The sequence below is a fragment of the Dendrobium catenatum genome, unplaced genomic scaffold (genome assembly GCF_001605985.2).
Source record: "Dendrobium catenatum unplaced genomic scaffold, ASM160598v2 fragScaff_scaffold_253, whole genome shotgun sequence".
Lineage (NCBI taxonomy): Eukaryota > Viridiplantae > Streptophyta > Magnoliopsida > Asparagales > Orchidaceae > Dendrobium > Dendrobium catenatum.
Window position 1 is genome coordinate 102 of NW_021318715.1, and position 17208 is coordinate 17309.

General features: G+C 35.2%; 1 protein-coding gene across 2 annotated transcripts; it reads right to left on the reverse strand.

Annotated features, from left to right (window-relative positions):
* Positions 1-1223: 1223 nt before the first annotated feature.
* On the reverse strand, positions 1224-15277 carry LOC110099726. Of its 2 annotated transcripts, none has more exons than XM_020826973.2 (8): positions 14672-15277; positions 3071-3142; positions 2898-2939; positions 2672-2761; positions 2495-2596; positions 2319-2411; positions 2123-2202; positions 1224-2023 (listed from the first exon to the last, which is right to left on the reverse strand). In XM_020826973.2, exons 1-8 carry the CDS (start codon positions 14750-14752, stop codon positions 1354-1356), a joined length of 1230 nt encoding a protein of 409 aa, XP_020682632.1. In that variant the 5' UTR covers positions 14753-15277; the 3' UTR covers positions 1224-1353. The 2 variants fall into 2 exon arrangements, with proteins under 2 accessions (XP_020682632.1, XP_020682633.1); XM_020826974.2 differs by having other exon boundaries at positions 14772-15267.
* Between the last annotated feature and the right edge of the window lie 1931 nt (positions 15278-17208).

Genomic DNA, 17208 nt, shown 5'->3' on the forward strand with positions numbered 1-17208 from the left:
ATTGATTTGTGCTAAAATTTTGGGAGGTTTGAATGCTCATTAAGGTTTTGTTTGAAACGGTTTTCTGATTGTTTCTTAAAGTAACTTTTTAGTACAAAAATTTTTCTGTTTTAAGAAGCAACAAAAACGACTGTCATAAACTAAACCTAAGGGCTAATTCGAATGTCATTTCATTGGGAAGGGCTAATTCCAAAGTAAAAAAATCCAATATATTAGCAAAAAACATTATATCACCAAATTTAATCATTTCATCACTTGAACATGAAACCCATTCTTTTGTGGCTTTAACTAAAAACATTTCCATAGAAATTTTTCTTTAATGAACTTGTTAACCTAACTAATTGTTGTCAGATATCTCATTTGCTAATATCATTGCTTATCCAAAATAAAGTAAATTTATCACTCTTCAAGCACGTCAATTCTTATGTAAAGAAATGGTGCCACTTTTTCGTAGATGGATATTTTTCAAAATTTCATTCTAAATTAAACAAAGCTCAGGCTTCATTTGAGACGATTTTTTCATTGCTTTCTAAAATAGTTTTTTAGTTCAAATTTTTATTTAGCTAAAACACTTTGAACTAGGTAGCTACTTTAGAAAGCAAAAAACTTAGTCAAAAGGATGTTCATGAAAGTATTTAATGGTCTACATTATATCTTTTAATCTTTAACGGATAGAGTTCCACTTGTTTTACATCAATTGAACTTGAGCATTTCATCCATTTAAAGCTATGTATAGTTGCCCAGATGGTTATGCCAATCGGATCATAGTCGGTGGTCTAAACAGCCGGCTCATGAACCAGTTCTCAAATTTATTTGATTCGATTGAACAAATGAATATACAGTAAATCAAGATCAACCCCTGAAAATAGACAATCAAGTCACTCAAATTTCATTTGGGACAGCTTTCACATTGCTTTCTAAAATAATTTTTTAATTCAAAATTTTTTTTAACCAAAACACTATTTTAAAAAACATTAAAAAAATATCCCAAACGAACCCTCAATTATTAAACTTGCCATGTTTTATGTCGGACATGACATCTTTTTTGTGCTAGAATATAGCTTTTACTGCAAGCATCCCTTTTATTCTCCACAATAACTCATGGCAGAATTCTGCAACTGGTATTTAACTGTTACATGGATAATTGAATTAGTATAGTAACAGTGGACGGCATGACTAGTTAATAAGAGCAATAAATAGACATTAAATTGAACACAGTTGTATATTCTTTAAAAATAAAATCTATTATAATGTTCCACTAAGCAATGCATCTCATTTTAACAAATGTCAATAATCAATGCAGTCGCAGTACAATCTTACAGTTCATCTAATGATTTTTTTTCTGGCAAAAGCTTATTTGGCGAATCTATTGAAGTAAACATCATGAGGGATATATTCAATTGCAACCTTCCGTTCGTCGTACGATCGGCCATGCAAACAGTGAGCTGCATTACAAGCTGCTTCTTTCCTCTGAAACTCCACAAGAATCAAACCTGGCTCAAATGTCTCAGAAAGATTAGCCTGCTGTTGTAAACTTTCCAAATCTCTTTCTGCAACAAACTTCCGGTTTTCATTTCCTTTGTTCTCTTCTTTATCTGCAGCAATAGGATCTAATTTTGTCTCTTCAGCCAATTTGGCATCAGGCATCTCTTTAGGTGCAGGGAATTTGGAAATTAAAGCATTCTCTTCAATACGGCCATCTTCAATTTGATCATTTGTACCCTCGTCAATGTCTTGCAAATCCTCAGAAGGTCCTGCTGATTCTTTCATCTCATCTTCCTTAATTAGCCCATCTTCATCTTTGACATTCTCAGGCTCTTCAACATATATTGGAGTCGAGGCTTCTGTAATCTTGTCGAGATGCATCTCATTGGCCTTCTCTTTACTTCCACTATGAAAGCTGACATTTGATTCTAACAACGCCGAAGCATTGACAGAATCGGAAAGTTCAGAAGCTACCGACTTCTGCTCATTGCTACTGCTGCTATGTCTCACTAAGTGCACAGCTTTTACGGTTCCAAACCTGGAAATATTGCAACCAAGAAGCGAATTCACCCTTTTGCTGAATACATGAATAAATGAAACTAATTATAGAAGCAGATATTTGGGCTTTTTTATGCACCTTGCACACTCCAACCGGACATCTTCCAGTGTTTCCTCCAATTCATTTTCAGACAAAGTATGGAAATCCTCCTGATTGATCTAACTCGCATTGTAAATAAGTGCAATTGTCAGGTATACCAAGAAAATCACACAATATGAATCAATGGAAGAAACAAAAAAATTGGCATTATATATATGTTGAGAAGAAAGATTACCAAATTATGAAGCCCAAGGACTTGTGTAACGTTAGCGAGAAGTGGTTTTACATGGGGAGGAACAGCGTAAGATGGAGGTCTTGCATTATCCTCCTACAAATGAAGCACATCAGCAAATAAACTCAACCAGCCTTGAAGTAACAGAAACTTAAAACGGAGCACCAAAACAGCTTTACATTGATATCAGGAAAAGCTCTGACTGCAGTAAGAATGAAGCCACCCAGCATCAATCCATTAAGACCAGCACATGCCTTCGAAGTAATTGAATGATCTTCATACTGCCATGAGGAATACACAAGAATATGGTAACATTCACATTTATGCAATTACTTAGATTCAACATCTACAAATACCTCTAAAAAGGCACAAGGACCATTGAGCTCCTTACTGAAGTCAAAGCGATAAGCCTTCAATGGCCCAAAAGCATTGGCAATTTCCATAAGCTAGAAATGCATAACAGAACCGTAAGGAATTTCTAAATATCAAAGAGAACCAAACATTTACTACGGACTCGAAGAAAGAGCCCACGCACTAATAGAAAACATCTAGATGTTCGTCACCAAGCAAGATAAAACTTACCATCTTGGAAGACAGAATATCTGAAATTCCACCAACAAAAATCTGCAACAGCAGAAAGTGAACATCTCATTTAAACAGGACGTAAACTCATGATATAAATCCATAGCCACATCACAATAAACTACCAAGTCTTTAAGCTAAACAAGTATCTGTGAGGAGAATGTTCTTAGAACCTTGTATGGGGAATCGATCACAACATCAGACACTGCTCTGACTACATCCCCGGTTTTCTCTGGGACTCCACTCTGCATGAAAACAACTTTATTTTTGATAACAAGAAAGAGGATCTTGACCACAACACCAAAGATGAAATTTTAAGGACTTAAAAAAGTTCACTACAAGCTTTAAAAAGTTATCACGCATTTACATCCTGATGAGCTTTTTGGAATAAAACGAACATATATAACAGTGAAAACCAGATGGTTAAATCGAAATTCTAGAATAGTTTTAATCGCAATGCTTCAAGAACTAATAATCATTAAAATTTGCAGCATAACACATTGGAAAAATTACAAAAGAATAATGCAGGCCTATTAAGTGAAACATACAACAGCCTATTTGTCAATAGAGATGGGGAAAAAAATTTTCTCGGTTCACATCAGCTTGAAACAAAAAAAAAAGGCCACATTAACAGAATATAATCAGCAAAATATAACATGCCAAAAAATAAAAGATATCACTTGTTACTCAAGCTCATCACAACAACAACAACATCAAGCCTTTATCCCACTATGTGGGGTTGGCTACATGAATCTTTTTTCTCCATTATGTCCTGTTAAGAATCAAATTCTCATTTAAATCTAATAAAGAACGGTTATTTATAATATTTTCTAACTAAGTCTTTTTAGGTCTACCTCTTACTTTCTTAACATAGGCAAAATCTAATACAACTACTCTCCTAACAAGGTTGTCAGAAGGCCACCGTTTTACATGACCAAACCATCTAAGGTGGCTCTCTCTAATCTTATTTGTCACTGTAACAATTCCAACCTTTTCACGAATATGCTCATTTCGTATCCTATCTCTAAGAGTAAATCCACTCATCCACCTGAGATCCTCGTCTCAACAACGCTTCACTTAACATTATGGTTCTCTTTTAATGGCCAGCATTTTACGCCATAAAGCATTGCAGGTCTCACCACCATATTGTAAAATTTTCCCTTAAGTTTGAGTGGTACATTTCTATCACACAACAAACCCAAAGCATTCCTCCACTTCAACCATCCAACTTAAATTCTATTAATAATATCCCAATATATTTCACCATCACTCTGAACAATAGACCCAAGATATATAAAACGAGTACACTTATTAACGACTTCATCGCTCAAAGTCACAAACCCCCCACTAGATTTATTAGTACTAAAATTACACTCCATGTATTCGATTTTAGATATATTCAAACGAAAACTTATAGACTCTAATGTTAACCTCCATAATTCGAGTTAACCTTCAACTCCCTATCTAGTCTTATCAACAAGAAGAATATCATCAACAAAAAGTATGCACCAAGGTACATCGTCTTGCAAATGTCTAGTGAGAGCATCCATACTAAAGCAAAAAAGATAAGGGCTTAAGGCTAATTCTTGATATAATCCAACTGAAATAGGAAAATACTTGGTCAAACCACCTTGTGTTTGAACACAGGTAACATCTCCTGCATACATATCCCTAATGACTTATATATAAGCACTATTAACCCTTTTTTTAGAACTCTCCATAGCACTTCTCTTGAACTTTATCATATGCTTTCTCTAAATAAATAAATAGCATATGTAGATCCTCCTAATTCTCTCTAAATTTCTCCATCAACCCTTTCAATAAATGAATATATTCAAAGACCTACCCGGAATGAATCCAATTTGATTTTGAGAAACATTATGGCATGATGCATCCATGAAACAATATTTTCGTTTATAGATTATTAATATAGAATGCATAATCAAAATATCTATGGTTAATATTTTCAAATTAAAAAGATCACATAATAGAGTATTTATATGTATCATACAAAATCTTACGATTAATAAAAGAAAACCTAACATTAATATAACAACAATTATATTTTAATATTTCATCAAGTATACTAAATTATCAAAAATAAACTAACATTAGCATAATAATTTGGCATGATTTTGTCAATATTAACATTGTATTTATACACAAAACACCAAAAACCCAAAAAAGATTATATATAATATTCACAATAACCACACAAGATATGAACATATTGAAATATCACTAATCAGAATAAATAAAGCATCACAATCATCATCAATATCAACACTTATATTATCCTCAAAAGCACCTTCACCATCATCTAGAAAACACGGTTTTTAAATATTAACATGTCAAAAACATGTTGAGAGTTGTTGAAGGAATGTTAATGCCAACACATGAAAGGCTTTTCAAGTTTCCGTGTTTCATAGTTTTCCTAAACAACATAAATAATTTTTGGCATTTTGAAACTTAATTGCATGAAAGCAGAAAAAATATTTTTTCATGGAAAGGTAGTTTAGGTTAGCTTCATAGAAAAGTGCATTTATGGGTTTTAGCTTTCAGAATTATTCAATTAATAATTAAATTTAATTATTTATATATTATTTACTAGATTATAACAAATCTATTTTTAGTCATTCAATCAATTCATAATAGTGTCACAACTACTTTTTGCCAAACAACTACAACCTTAAAACACTTCAGATAATAAATTAAATATGAATTTATCAAACAATCATCTACTCCAATCAATAACACAACAAAACATATCACAACACTATACATCACAACTCAACACAACAAAAGATAAGAATGCTAAGCAAAGCCTAAATTATTTTCCTATTCTCTAAATTTCAAAATGATATATGAGAGATTTGCTTTATTTTTAGTCTCAAGGAAGGTAAAACTTCTCTTCAATTATAACAATAATCTTATACAACTATACCCCCAAGGGAGGTAATCTTATTGTGCACCATATCTACTTGTCAAGCCCTACTAATTTCCACAAGTAGCATTAATTACTAGTTCTAATTTGACTAAATACATTGTTCACATAATCTCCTAGATCCAATAGTTGTTGGCACACATCATACTCACTTCAGTGCTGGAACACAATATCTCAAATCTTAATTACCACCACCGATTCGATCTCCATCATTGACCAAACCAAGCTACAAACATTTGCATCCCTCTTGATATCATCAATCCTAGTGCCGCCATTCAATGTCAATCTCGCAATCAAATATAGTCAAAGATGCAACAACAACAACAACAATATCAAGCCTTTATCCCACTATGTGGGGTCGGCTACATGAATCATTTTTCTCCATTGTGTCTTGTTGAGAGTCAAATTTTCATTTAAATCTAATAAAGAAAGGTAATTTCAAATATTTTCTAACCAAGTCTTTTTATGTCTACCTCTATCTTTCATAACATAAGCCAAATCTAATACATCCACTTTCCTAATCGAGTCATCGAAAGGCCGCTATTTTAAGTGACCAAACTATCTAAGGCGACTCTCTCCAATCTTATCTGTCATTGGAACAACTTCAACCTTTTCACGGATATGCTCGTTTTGTATCTTATCTTTAAGAGTAAAGCCACTCATCCACCTAAGCATCCTCATCTCTACAACGCTTAACTTAATATTACGCTTCTCTTTTAATGGCCAACAACTTGAGTCATAAAGCATTGCAAGTCTCAACACCATCTTGTAGAATTTTCCATTAAGTTTTAGGGGTACTTTTATATCACACAACAAGCCTGATACATTTCTCCACTTCAACCATCCAACTTAAATTCTACTACTAATATCCCCATCTATTTCACCATCACTCTGAACAATAGACCCAATATATCTAAAATGTGTACTCTTATCAATGACTTGATCGCCCAAAGTTACAATCCCCCACTAGATCTATCACTACTAAAATTACACACCATGTATTCAATTTTTGATCTATTCAAATGAAAACCTTTGGACTCTAGGATTGACCTCTATAATTCAAGGTTACCTTAAACACTCTCTCTAATCTTAACAACAACAAGAATATCATCAGCGAAAAGCATACACGAGGGTATATCAACTTGTAAATGTCTAGTGAGAACATCCATAACTGAAACAAAAAGATATGGGCTTAAGGTTGATCATTGATGTAATCCAAATAAAATAGGAAAATACTTGGTCAAACCACCTTGTGTTTGAACACAAGTAACAGCTCGTGCATATATATCTTTAATGACTTGAATATAAGCACTATTAACCCTTTCTTTTCTAGAACTCTTCAAAGTACTTCTCTTGGAACTTTGTCATATGTTTTCACTAAATCAATAAATATCATATGTAGATCCTCCTTACTCTCTTTATACTTCTCCATCAAACCTCTCAACAAATGTATAGCTTCCATAGTAGACCTACCCGGCATGAATCCAATTTGATTTTGAGAAACATTAGTATCACGTCGTAACCTATACTCCATAACTCTCTCCTATAGTTTTAAAGTATTATACATTAACATAATTCCTCTATAATTCGCACTATCTCTGAAGTAAGATCATTTTTCCAGAAACTTTTGATTTCAGCTCCAACCGATAATGAACCAATTCTGGGTGGATTTGAATTTGTGTGATAAGGTCCACGAGATCTACAAATTGATGCTTTAATCAATTTACCATCCAACTTCCATTCATAATAAACGCATCCAGGGAAATCGCATCATCTTCTAATTCTGCAATGTATGTAAGCCACTTTTCAATGCTTTTGTCAAGAATCCAAACATCCCTAAGGACGTTAATGGAGGAACCCGAATAAATTTTCCACCTCACAATGTTACTAAGAGACTTCGACCCATCCAAAATAGTTTTTCAAGTTACCGAGCTGCACCTCTTCGCCTCACAATTCCACAAATTATCTCCATACTTCGCAATTAAGTTTCTATTTAGAAGTGATATGGGCATATTAATGAGGTTTCAAACAAATTTTGCCCTTAAAGGACCCATCTTTAATACAGCTGAATAAAGACCATGTCCTCCCCTCTTATTCGTCTTGCAAAAGACCTCCCATGCAACATAATGAAGACCATGGTTACCATTTTGTTTGTTCCAAATAAAGTTTCAGCAAATTTTATCAAACACCTTCAAGAGACCCATAGGAACCAATATATGAGTTGATAGAAATAATGGAAGAGCGAGAAAAATCAATTTAACCAGAACCATTCTACCTTCTAGAGAAATAAATCTATTTTCCCAAGCATTCAATCTACTTAAAGATATCTCCATCAAGAACAGAATTCACAAGCCTCCTTAATGCAATTTTAACTCCTAGATAATTCATCTCGTCCACCACTTTGTAACCCAACAATTTTGATATAAGTTTCCTTTTCCTTCTATTGATCGATTTACTAAACAAAATAGATGATCTCTGGATATTTATTTTTTGACCTGACCAATTGCAATAATCCAAGAGAATTTTCTTCAGCTTCTTCAGACTCTTAGTTTTTGCATCTGAAAACAACAAGATATCATCTGCATACAATAAATGAGAAACTTTCTAAGCATTTTGAGAAATTTTGATCCCAAAGTTCATACCTTTTTGAATAAAAGCATTTGAAAGAAGTTGAAAGCACATAATAAATAAAAAGGGTGATAAGGGACACCCTTATCAAAATCCACTCTTCGCCTCTATCCAATTGGAATTACTTTCATTGATCAGAATAAAGAACCTTGGATCAATTCCATCAATAGATTAAAAAATTTAATCAAAAATCCAAAGTGTTCAAATACTTGTTTTAAAGTTGATGAGCATATACTATCATAAGCTTGCTCCATATCGATCTTGATAGCCAAAAGGCCTTTTCTTGGCCTTAGAAAATATGATTTTGTTGAACACTTCTTGAGCCAGAAGAATGTGATTAGAAATTGATCTTCCTTTAATGAATGTCACTTGATCTTCAAAAATGATCTTAGAAATGATCAACAATAATCTATTCAACAATATTTTAGCCACTATCTTGTACATAGATTTGCAAAGACTAATAGGTCGATAATTAGAACGAACCATAGGATTCTATACTTTAGGAATTAATATAATAAGAGTCTCCTTCTACTCTTGACAAAGCTTCTCATAAGAAAAAAATTGATTAATAGCCTTGCAAACATCTTCTCCAATTATATTCCAATATGCTTTAACAAAGGAATGAGAAATCTCATCACTACACGATGACTTATTCCCACCCAGGTTTTTAATAACCTCCATAACTTCATTCATAGAGAAATCAACATCCAACATTCTTCTATCCCCATCATCAAGCATACACCAAGGAGGCGGCCATTCTTTTAGCTTGCATTTCTTATTTCTCCACTTAACATGAAAATATTTGAAAAACATTTTAGTCAATATCATTATGTTCTTCAACCAGAACTCCATTTACATCTTTTACTTGATTAATCCAATTCTCATTTCTTCTCGCACAAGCAAAAGCATGGAAAAATTTGGAGTTAGAGTCCCCTTCTTCTATCCACCTAACTTTAGCCCTTTGTCTCCACCAAGTGTTCAAACGAGCGAGATAACCATTCAGTTCACTAACTTTTGTTCTCAAAAGGAGCAATTTTTCTTCAGAAAACCAGCCGATTTCAACCTCTTCCAACTGTAGCTGTAGCGCCTCCTTAAGGCTATCCTTCAATGACAAGAAGTTTTTGAGTTTAGCTTTACTCCAAAAAAATAAAGCCTTCAATGCTCTTTTATATTTTTTATTAAGAACTTGCACCGCATCACCACGAATTGATTTATTCCAGGATTTTGAAACTATGATTGAAGAAGCATGATATGAAGCCCATATGTCTTCAAACTTATGAATTATGTTCTTCCTAGGAGTGGAGTTAAAGATCTTCAATACAATTGGACAGTGGTCCGAAGCCACTCTTGCAAGATGTCTTATAGCAGTTAAGTGAATCTTTTCCAAAGCAAAAAAGTTCAATAATCATCTATCCAATCTCTCCAAAATACATCCACCACCACTTTTATTATTGCACCAAGTGAATTTAGGACCCACAAGGCCCACTTCATGAAAATCATTGTTATTCATAAATAACTTCATCTCCTTAGGACCTTGAGAGAAAACAAATTTCCAACCCCCCCACCTCCTGGTCCGAAGCCACTCTTGCAAGATGTCTTACAGCAGTTAAGTGAATCTTTTCCAAAGAAAAAAAGTTCAATAATCATCTATCCAATCTCTTCAAAATACATCCACCACCACTTTTATTATTGCACCAAGTGAATTTAGGACCCACAAGGCCCACTTCATGAAAATCATTGTTATTCATAAATAACTTCATCTCCTTAGGACTTTGAGAGAAAACAAATTTCCAACCCCCCCCCCCCCCTCCTTATCATCTTGAGACAGAATATAGTTAAAGTCCCAACCAATCACCGAAAGGGATATTTCTATGAGAAAATGATTGAAGACTATCCCACAAGTTCCTCATTTTACAAACATCCTTGCCACCATAAATTGTAGATACCATCCACACACCTTTGCTAAAAACATTTAAATCACCAATAACACTTTGGGAGGAAGCCTCCAAAACCAAGAAGGAAGGCAAATCCGATCTCCAAATGACCATAATTCCGCATGGCATTCCATCAGAGGGAAGCACGAAAAATCCTAATATAAACCCATAAATTTATTGAATTCCACTCTATCAATGACAGAATTTTTTGTCTCCACAATACACACAAAAAACACATCAAAATATTTTACAAATTCTTTTAAATAAAGAGAGGCTCCTCTTTTTTTTGCTCCTCTCAATTCTAAAAAGCTATGGAACTTATTACTCAATTAAGGGGGAAGAGTCCCCGCCCTTTCCTTTGCTCAATCCCTCTAGATTTCTAATACGTGGAAGGATTCTCACCGGTCTGAGGGACTTAAGCTCCTTGGAGAGCTTATTTTTTTGCTGCACCTGAGCTGCCATCAACCTCTTTACAATTAGCAAGCTTCATAAAATGCTCATTACTTCTCAAGCCTTTATCACCCTTACTCATAATAGCATTCATATGATCCAAAGAAGCATTAGGTTCTTTGCCAAATTCCGAGCTTTTTCTGGAAGTATCTTCACTATCTAATTCTTCATAGCAGCTTCCATTTAAAGCAACATTTATTTATAACAATGGGAATTTCAAAAGAAATAGAAACAAAATTCATACCAGGTCCTGGATTAGAAAGCACCAAATTTCCTTCTGCAATCTTATTCTGCTCCCCAGAATTTCCTTGTACAGCAGCTGCTCCTTCCTATTTGTCCACGGGAGAAAATGACAACTTCTTTAGTAACAATATTCAGCTCCTTATTCCCTCCTAACACCAAGCTAGTATACTTTGCTTTGTCATCTGGCACTGATCTACTTATCTTCACAGCATCACCTATTGAAGGATTAATCGAATTTTTCATCCTGAACATCTTCTGACCAACATTATGATTCGGTCTAGCTGGAAATGATCTCTTCTTCCTACCATAATTCGCATGAACCCAAGGTCAATACGAAGAGCTTATATCAATGTCATTCTGAAGAGCATTTTTAGATCTACTCTGCTCAGATTTACTAGCCTCATTCACTGATTCCTTGATAGGAAAAGTTCTATGCAAGCAATCATTCCTTTCATGTCCAATCCTTCCACAATCATAGCAAAATGTCTAGATCTTCTCATACTCAATTCTTTGGAAAAAATGCCCAGACCATCTTTCAACCCAAACTCCTAAAGGAAGTTGGTTATCCAACCCAACCCGAACACATACTCTTGCAAATTCTCCCCTCCCCCATTGAAACATATTTCAATCTAACATTAATGATTTTCCCACCTTAGAGGCAATTCTAGTCACATTTACCTCAACATTGCAAGGGTAAGTGAGGCATTCTTTTTCACATTGGAGATGTTAGACCCTTCATGGAAGAAGGAGAAAAACTCAGCAACCATTTATCAAGTCCAATAATATGCTCATTCACATGCCATGGGCCTCCTGTAAGAACAAATTTCATAGCTTCAAATGATTGGAACGAACACAAAACCAATCCAATCCCAAGAATAGTAAGATGAAACTAACCAAACTGAGCCCATTGACGTCTCAATTCAGCTGCAATAATATGAATAGGAATTTCTTTACCAAATACCTTAACTACCACAGCAAATTGTAATTTGTTAGCATTAGCCATTTCATTAGGAGTATGTAACTTAACAGCAACACCATCATCCATCAAAAAAGATTCCCCCTTTTAAAATTAATTTTTATGTAAGGACGTTTTGATCAGGGTTCCATGCCACTTTTATTCATCTCTTTATCAACCACAAATTCCCTTACCACATTCGAACAATAAGCTCCCGCATTCAAACCATCATCAACCTCTTTCCTGTTATTAGGAATACTCACAGCATCCGTTGGCGAAGATATCTTATTCAGTTCGAGATCCGAATTTAACTCGGTATTAGAGTTAAAATTGCCAAACCTATTGACAAAAATCTTCATGCCTGAAGAAGAAGCCTCATGATCGTTGGCCTTCGTAAGAGATTTTGACGGAGACTTAGACGAACGAGGAGTTTTATACTCCAAATCTTAAACTACATCTTTCCCTTTTCCTTCCACAGGAGGATTTTTCTTTACTACATCAGATAAATTTTCTCTAATCACCAGAGGGCCTTCATTCAATGATCTTCTGAGAGCAAATCCATTTGAATCCAACCTCTCGACAATAGAGCGAATACGATTTACTTCACTATGAGCATGTGAACTTCCTTGGGGACGAACCACTGGAGTTGATGCCGCAGATGGGCAGCAGCCATCTGCCGCAGATGGGCAGCAGCTATCTGCCGCCATACCCGAACTTTCCACAGGAAGAACGGAATTCAAAAAAGAAAATTTGAAACGGGACTTTCTCTCACTAAACGGAATTAAAATAAAATGATGGATCTATATCCAAGATTCCATATTCAAAATTTTGAGGATTTTTCTTTGCCTCTTGAAGTTGATCAACCTTCCTCTATCAAAGATTCCATATTCAAAATATACAACATAGCATTAGACATTATTTTGCTCTCCATCTCATTCCACCACCTTTTTTCTTAGATTTGCAACACTTATATCTAATTTGTCATTGAATAGTTAAAGCTACAATGTTATGCAAACATTATAAAAACCATCAGCACTTTTTTTTAACCTTGCATCATATTTTTCATGTACAAATATTCTTTTATAATTATTTTCTCTATCCCTCATACATGTCAATGCAACCATCGGTTATTGATGACAATATATTTATGATTGCTTCAAGTTTTATTATCTTTCATACATGGAAGTTGCACATGAGAACTTTATGACCGTATTTTTTTTTATTAAGTGGATAGATTGATTCAGACAGAGTCCGGATGATTTAACATTGTAAACCTTCTTAAAAAGATAAACTATTTATTTGTTTTGATTGTTTGAAAACTTTCTTCAGCTGGAAATAAGTTAATTTTCATCACGAATATGGCAGTCTAGCCGGGCTCTCTTCCTTGGTGTAATTCGAAGAATCCTAGGTGTTGTTTCAAGGGGAACCTTAACTGAAACAATTCCAAGAAATTAAACCATTCCTAGACTAGATTATATTTTCCCTGTCCTCCTAGTTGACAGACTTCGGAAGAGTAATAGGGATACAGAACCAGATCCAGTACATCATAGTCCCATGTCCTCCGCATCAGGCATAAAAGGACTAAGCATAAATATCTTGTCCAGAAGAAGCTAATAAGGACTGTTCATCGTACTATATACCAGAAACAATTAAACAAACAACATAAAGAGATTAAATGCCTAAGTGGAGATTACAATAAAGGGAAGGGCAGACAATAGCATAAAATAACAAAAAACTGGTAAATGTTCTTTTCATATGCATTGCATTTAAAAAAAAAGTAACAAATTTCGTATATGCCCAAGAGATAGGCTTTAAATATAACACTCACAGCAAATAGGAAATTAAGCTGCCACACTTATCCAAAAAAAAAAACAAGATGAACAGCTTAATAATATTTCCAAATATTGCAAAACAAAAGATTCATTAAAGATCAAAACAATGCAGGAAGTATGTAGAAACTGTGGTTCACATTTGACATACATTTCTCCAAGCACGTCAAATCTGACATGATTTAACTGGAAACTATAAAACCCTGTATTAAAAATAAAAGCAATCATAGAAATAGTTTTGCAAATTAAAGACAGAAGGAGCTCGTAGATATTTTGATATGAATGATTAAAATAATGAATGAAGTTTATTGGAACCATTTCACACATCAAAGGAATTGTCAACACAAGCTAAGTGAAATATCAAGAAAGTTTCAACAAGTCAAGGAGTCTACTTTAGTTCAGACACAATTTGAAGCAGTAAATGAAATTTAAAGCTGCTTGATAGTTATGTGCTACCTAGATGAGCCTTTGGACAGTTTGCTTTTGTTAAAAAAGGGGGTTTATTTCAGATAACATAAAAAAGATCAACGAAGGTAAAGAACAAGTATAGAAGCTAGGAATAGACTAAACAACCCAACAGAAGACAAATTTATTCAATTAACTAAAATCAACCGCAATTGCTATACGTCTCAGTAGAAATATATTGACACATTCAAAAAAAAAAAAAATTGCTGGTAAAAATAAAGAATTCATGCATGCAGGCAAACACCACACAAAACAATTTGAGTAAATGGAACAAATCTACAATTAATTTGATATCTCAACGCACACTGTTAAGACCACAAAAATACCTTCCATAAGAGAAATAATCTGTGAAGGGAGCAAATTTTTTGTAGATGGTACAAAATGTGCATCTCAAATGATAACCTCATTGCACGGTCAGATACTAACCTCAAGCTTGTACCAAGACCACTAAGAAGGAATGGTCTTCTATCATTTTGTAAATTTGGTTATAGAGTTAAAGTAAACACCACAGGACATGTCACCAGAAAGGACCCTACCAACATTCAAGATCAGCTAGCAGGTATCATTTCTGAAATAAGCAGCAATTTCATCAATGTTGCACTACATCTTGAATTCTGCTATAAAAAGTCCTCTCTTTGTCACGATCCTGAATGTGAATTATGACACACCCAACAAAAATACCCTATTTGAAAGAGATTCCAACATGATTGTCAGATAAGCTTTCATCTAAGGATACCAAGATATCATGCCTTAAACAAACAAAACTAATGACTGGGAAAATAAATAAGATGCTGAGAATATCTCAAAGCAATAGTGAAGATTCTTCCAAGCTGAATTTGGAATATTGCATCACAAAGTTCCTTTTTTCACAGAATGCATGAAAACACAAATATACCTGGAGCATAAGTTTTTAGAAATTAGTGAACAACCTGTCATACAATTTACGTATAAGGAATGAAAATGAATAGTGTGATATAAATTAATAAAGATCTCCCGATGAAACACCTTTTTAAAGTTCGTAAGTTGTTTGTATGGGAAGATACCGAGTGGTACCGAGCATGTACCTAGCAGTACCGAGCATATACCTAGCAATACCGAGCATGTACCTAAGTACTGAGCGGTACCGAGCATGTACCTAGCAGTGCCGAGCATGTACCAAGCAGTACTGAGCATATATTGAGCAGTACCGAGCATGTACTGAGCGGTACCGAGCATATACTGAGCAATACTGAGCATGTACCGAGCAATACTGAGCATGTATTGAGCGGTACCGAGCATATACCGAGCAATACCGAGCATGTACCTAGCGATACCTCATTTAATAACCGGACACGCGTGTCCGATTTTAATTTTAATTTTTTTAATTGCGACACTCTAATGCCGTGTCGGACACGTGTCCATGCCGTGTCTGACGCGTGTCTGTGTTCGACACGTGTCTGACACTGCATACCCTCTCTAAGTGCCGTGTCGGTGCATCATAGCTCTTACTCTTGTGAGGATCCCTCTTCTCTCAAGACATTTAGGAGCTTTGAAGGCGCCATCGGTACCACCACAAACACAAAGCCAATGCATGGCTGATCCAGATGTTGACTACGGCCTCTCCTACGACGAGCAAGGGTTCGTGTGCATCTTGCATTCAACCTTCTTCGACATCAACCCGCGCATCGACCACACCGTAGAAGAATACGTGGAGCGCATCCTGGATACCCTGGTCGATGTTATTGAAGAACAAGTTGGAACCGCGAGTGGAGGATTGCAACCGATCCTTAACGAAGGTTTTCTAATTTCTTTTTCTCGTATTTCTTAACGTCTAATCATTTCTTGTGATTTGATTGTAGTCATGAAGGACGCGTTTGCCCGATTCTGTCGAGCTTAGTAAACGTCTAAATCTTATTGTTATACTAGGAATTTTCGTTGAAAGCTACTACTTTGCATGATATTGTTTTCCTACGATATTTTGATGATTCAAATATCTTGATATGCAACTTAGCCTAAATGAAAGTGTCCGCTCTTACGTTTTGATTCGTCGTTTTATTTGCTAATAGTTCTATTTGTTATTTCTCTAATCTATAAATTGTGCAAGCTCTTAACCAAACCATTCCAAGCATTGTAGTCCTACATCATCTGGTATCAGAGCATGGTATGCTCTTATTGCATGTATTAGGATCCATCGTAGAGTTCTCTTTTTAGCATTTTACTTTATTACGCATTCCGCCTTTGCATCTGTTTCATTTAGAAATTGATAGGTTGTTGTCCTTGTTTCTACATTCATTTTGCAAAGCATAAGTGTGTTTATTTCATATTACTTGCTGGCCTTTGCATCATAGTCAACGTAGGTGTCCTGAAGTGAACCCCAATGGACTCGAAACAACTTGGTAGGACTTTAGACTTATTGGTAGGCCAAATAAACAATATTAGCCAGCAACTCAAAGAGAACCAAGCCGACCTAGCTGAGCTTCGTAGAGACACCACTGAGCGATTTGACACACTTGAGCGAGCAAGAGAGCATCCTATCCCTTACACCCCATCGAGACCACTGTCTATGTATGGGGATGACACCTACCTGGATGAGAGGCAACATCGTGCCAGTCATCGAGTTCCCCACCAGGGACATGACCCACGTCATGATCCTGATGTACCACTCATGAAAAATATTAAAGTTGATGCTCCTACCTTTGATGGCACTCTTGATCCCCAGCTCTTCCTGGACTGGGTCAAAGGTATGGACAGTTTTTTTAAGTGGTATAATATCTCCGAGACTAGGAAGGTCAGTTTTGCGGAGATAAAATTCACGGGTAGGGCGAGCCAGTTTTGGGCCAACTTAGAGAGCCTTAGGGAAGCCAGGAATGATTACCCCATTATC

What these genes read in the sequence shown, in the direction of transcription:
- LOC110099726 (XM_020826973.2), bottom strand. Translation starts at nt 14,752, where the DNA reads ATGAGGTTATCATTTGAGATGCACATTTTGTACCATCTACAAAAAATT. An exon ending in GTCCTTGTGCCTTTTTAGAG is followed by an intron (nt 2,597 to 2,671) that starts GTATTTGTAGAT and finishes TCCTCATGGCAG; the next exon opens with TATGAAGATCATTCAATTAC. An exon ending in GTCCGGTTGGAGTGTGCAAG is followed by an intron (nt 2,024 to 2,122) that starts GTGCATAAAAAA and finishes CAATATTTCCAG; the next exon opens with GTTTGGAACCGTAAAAGCTG.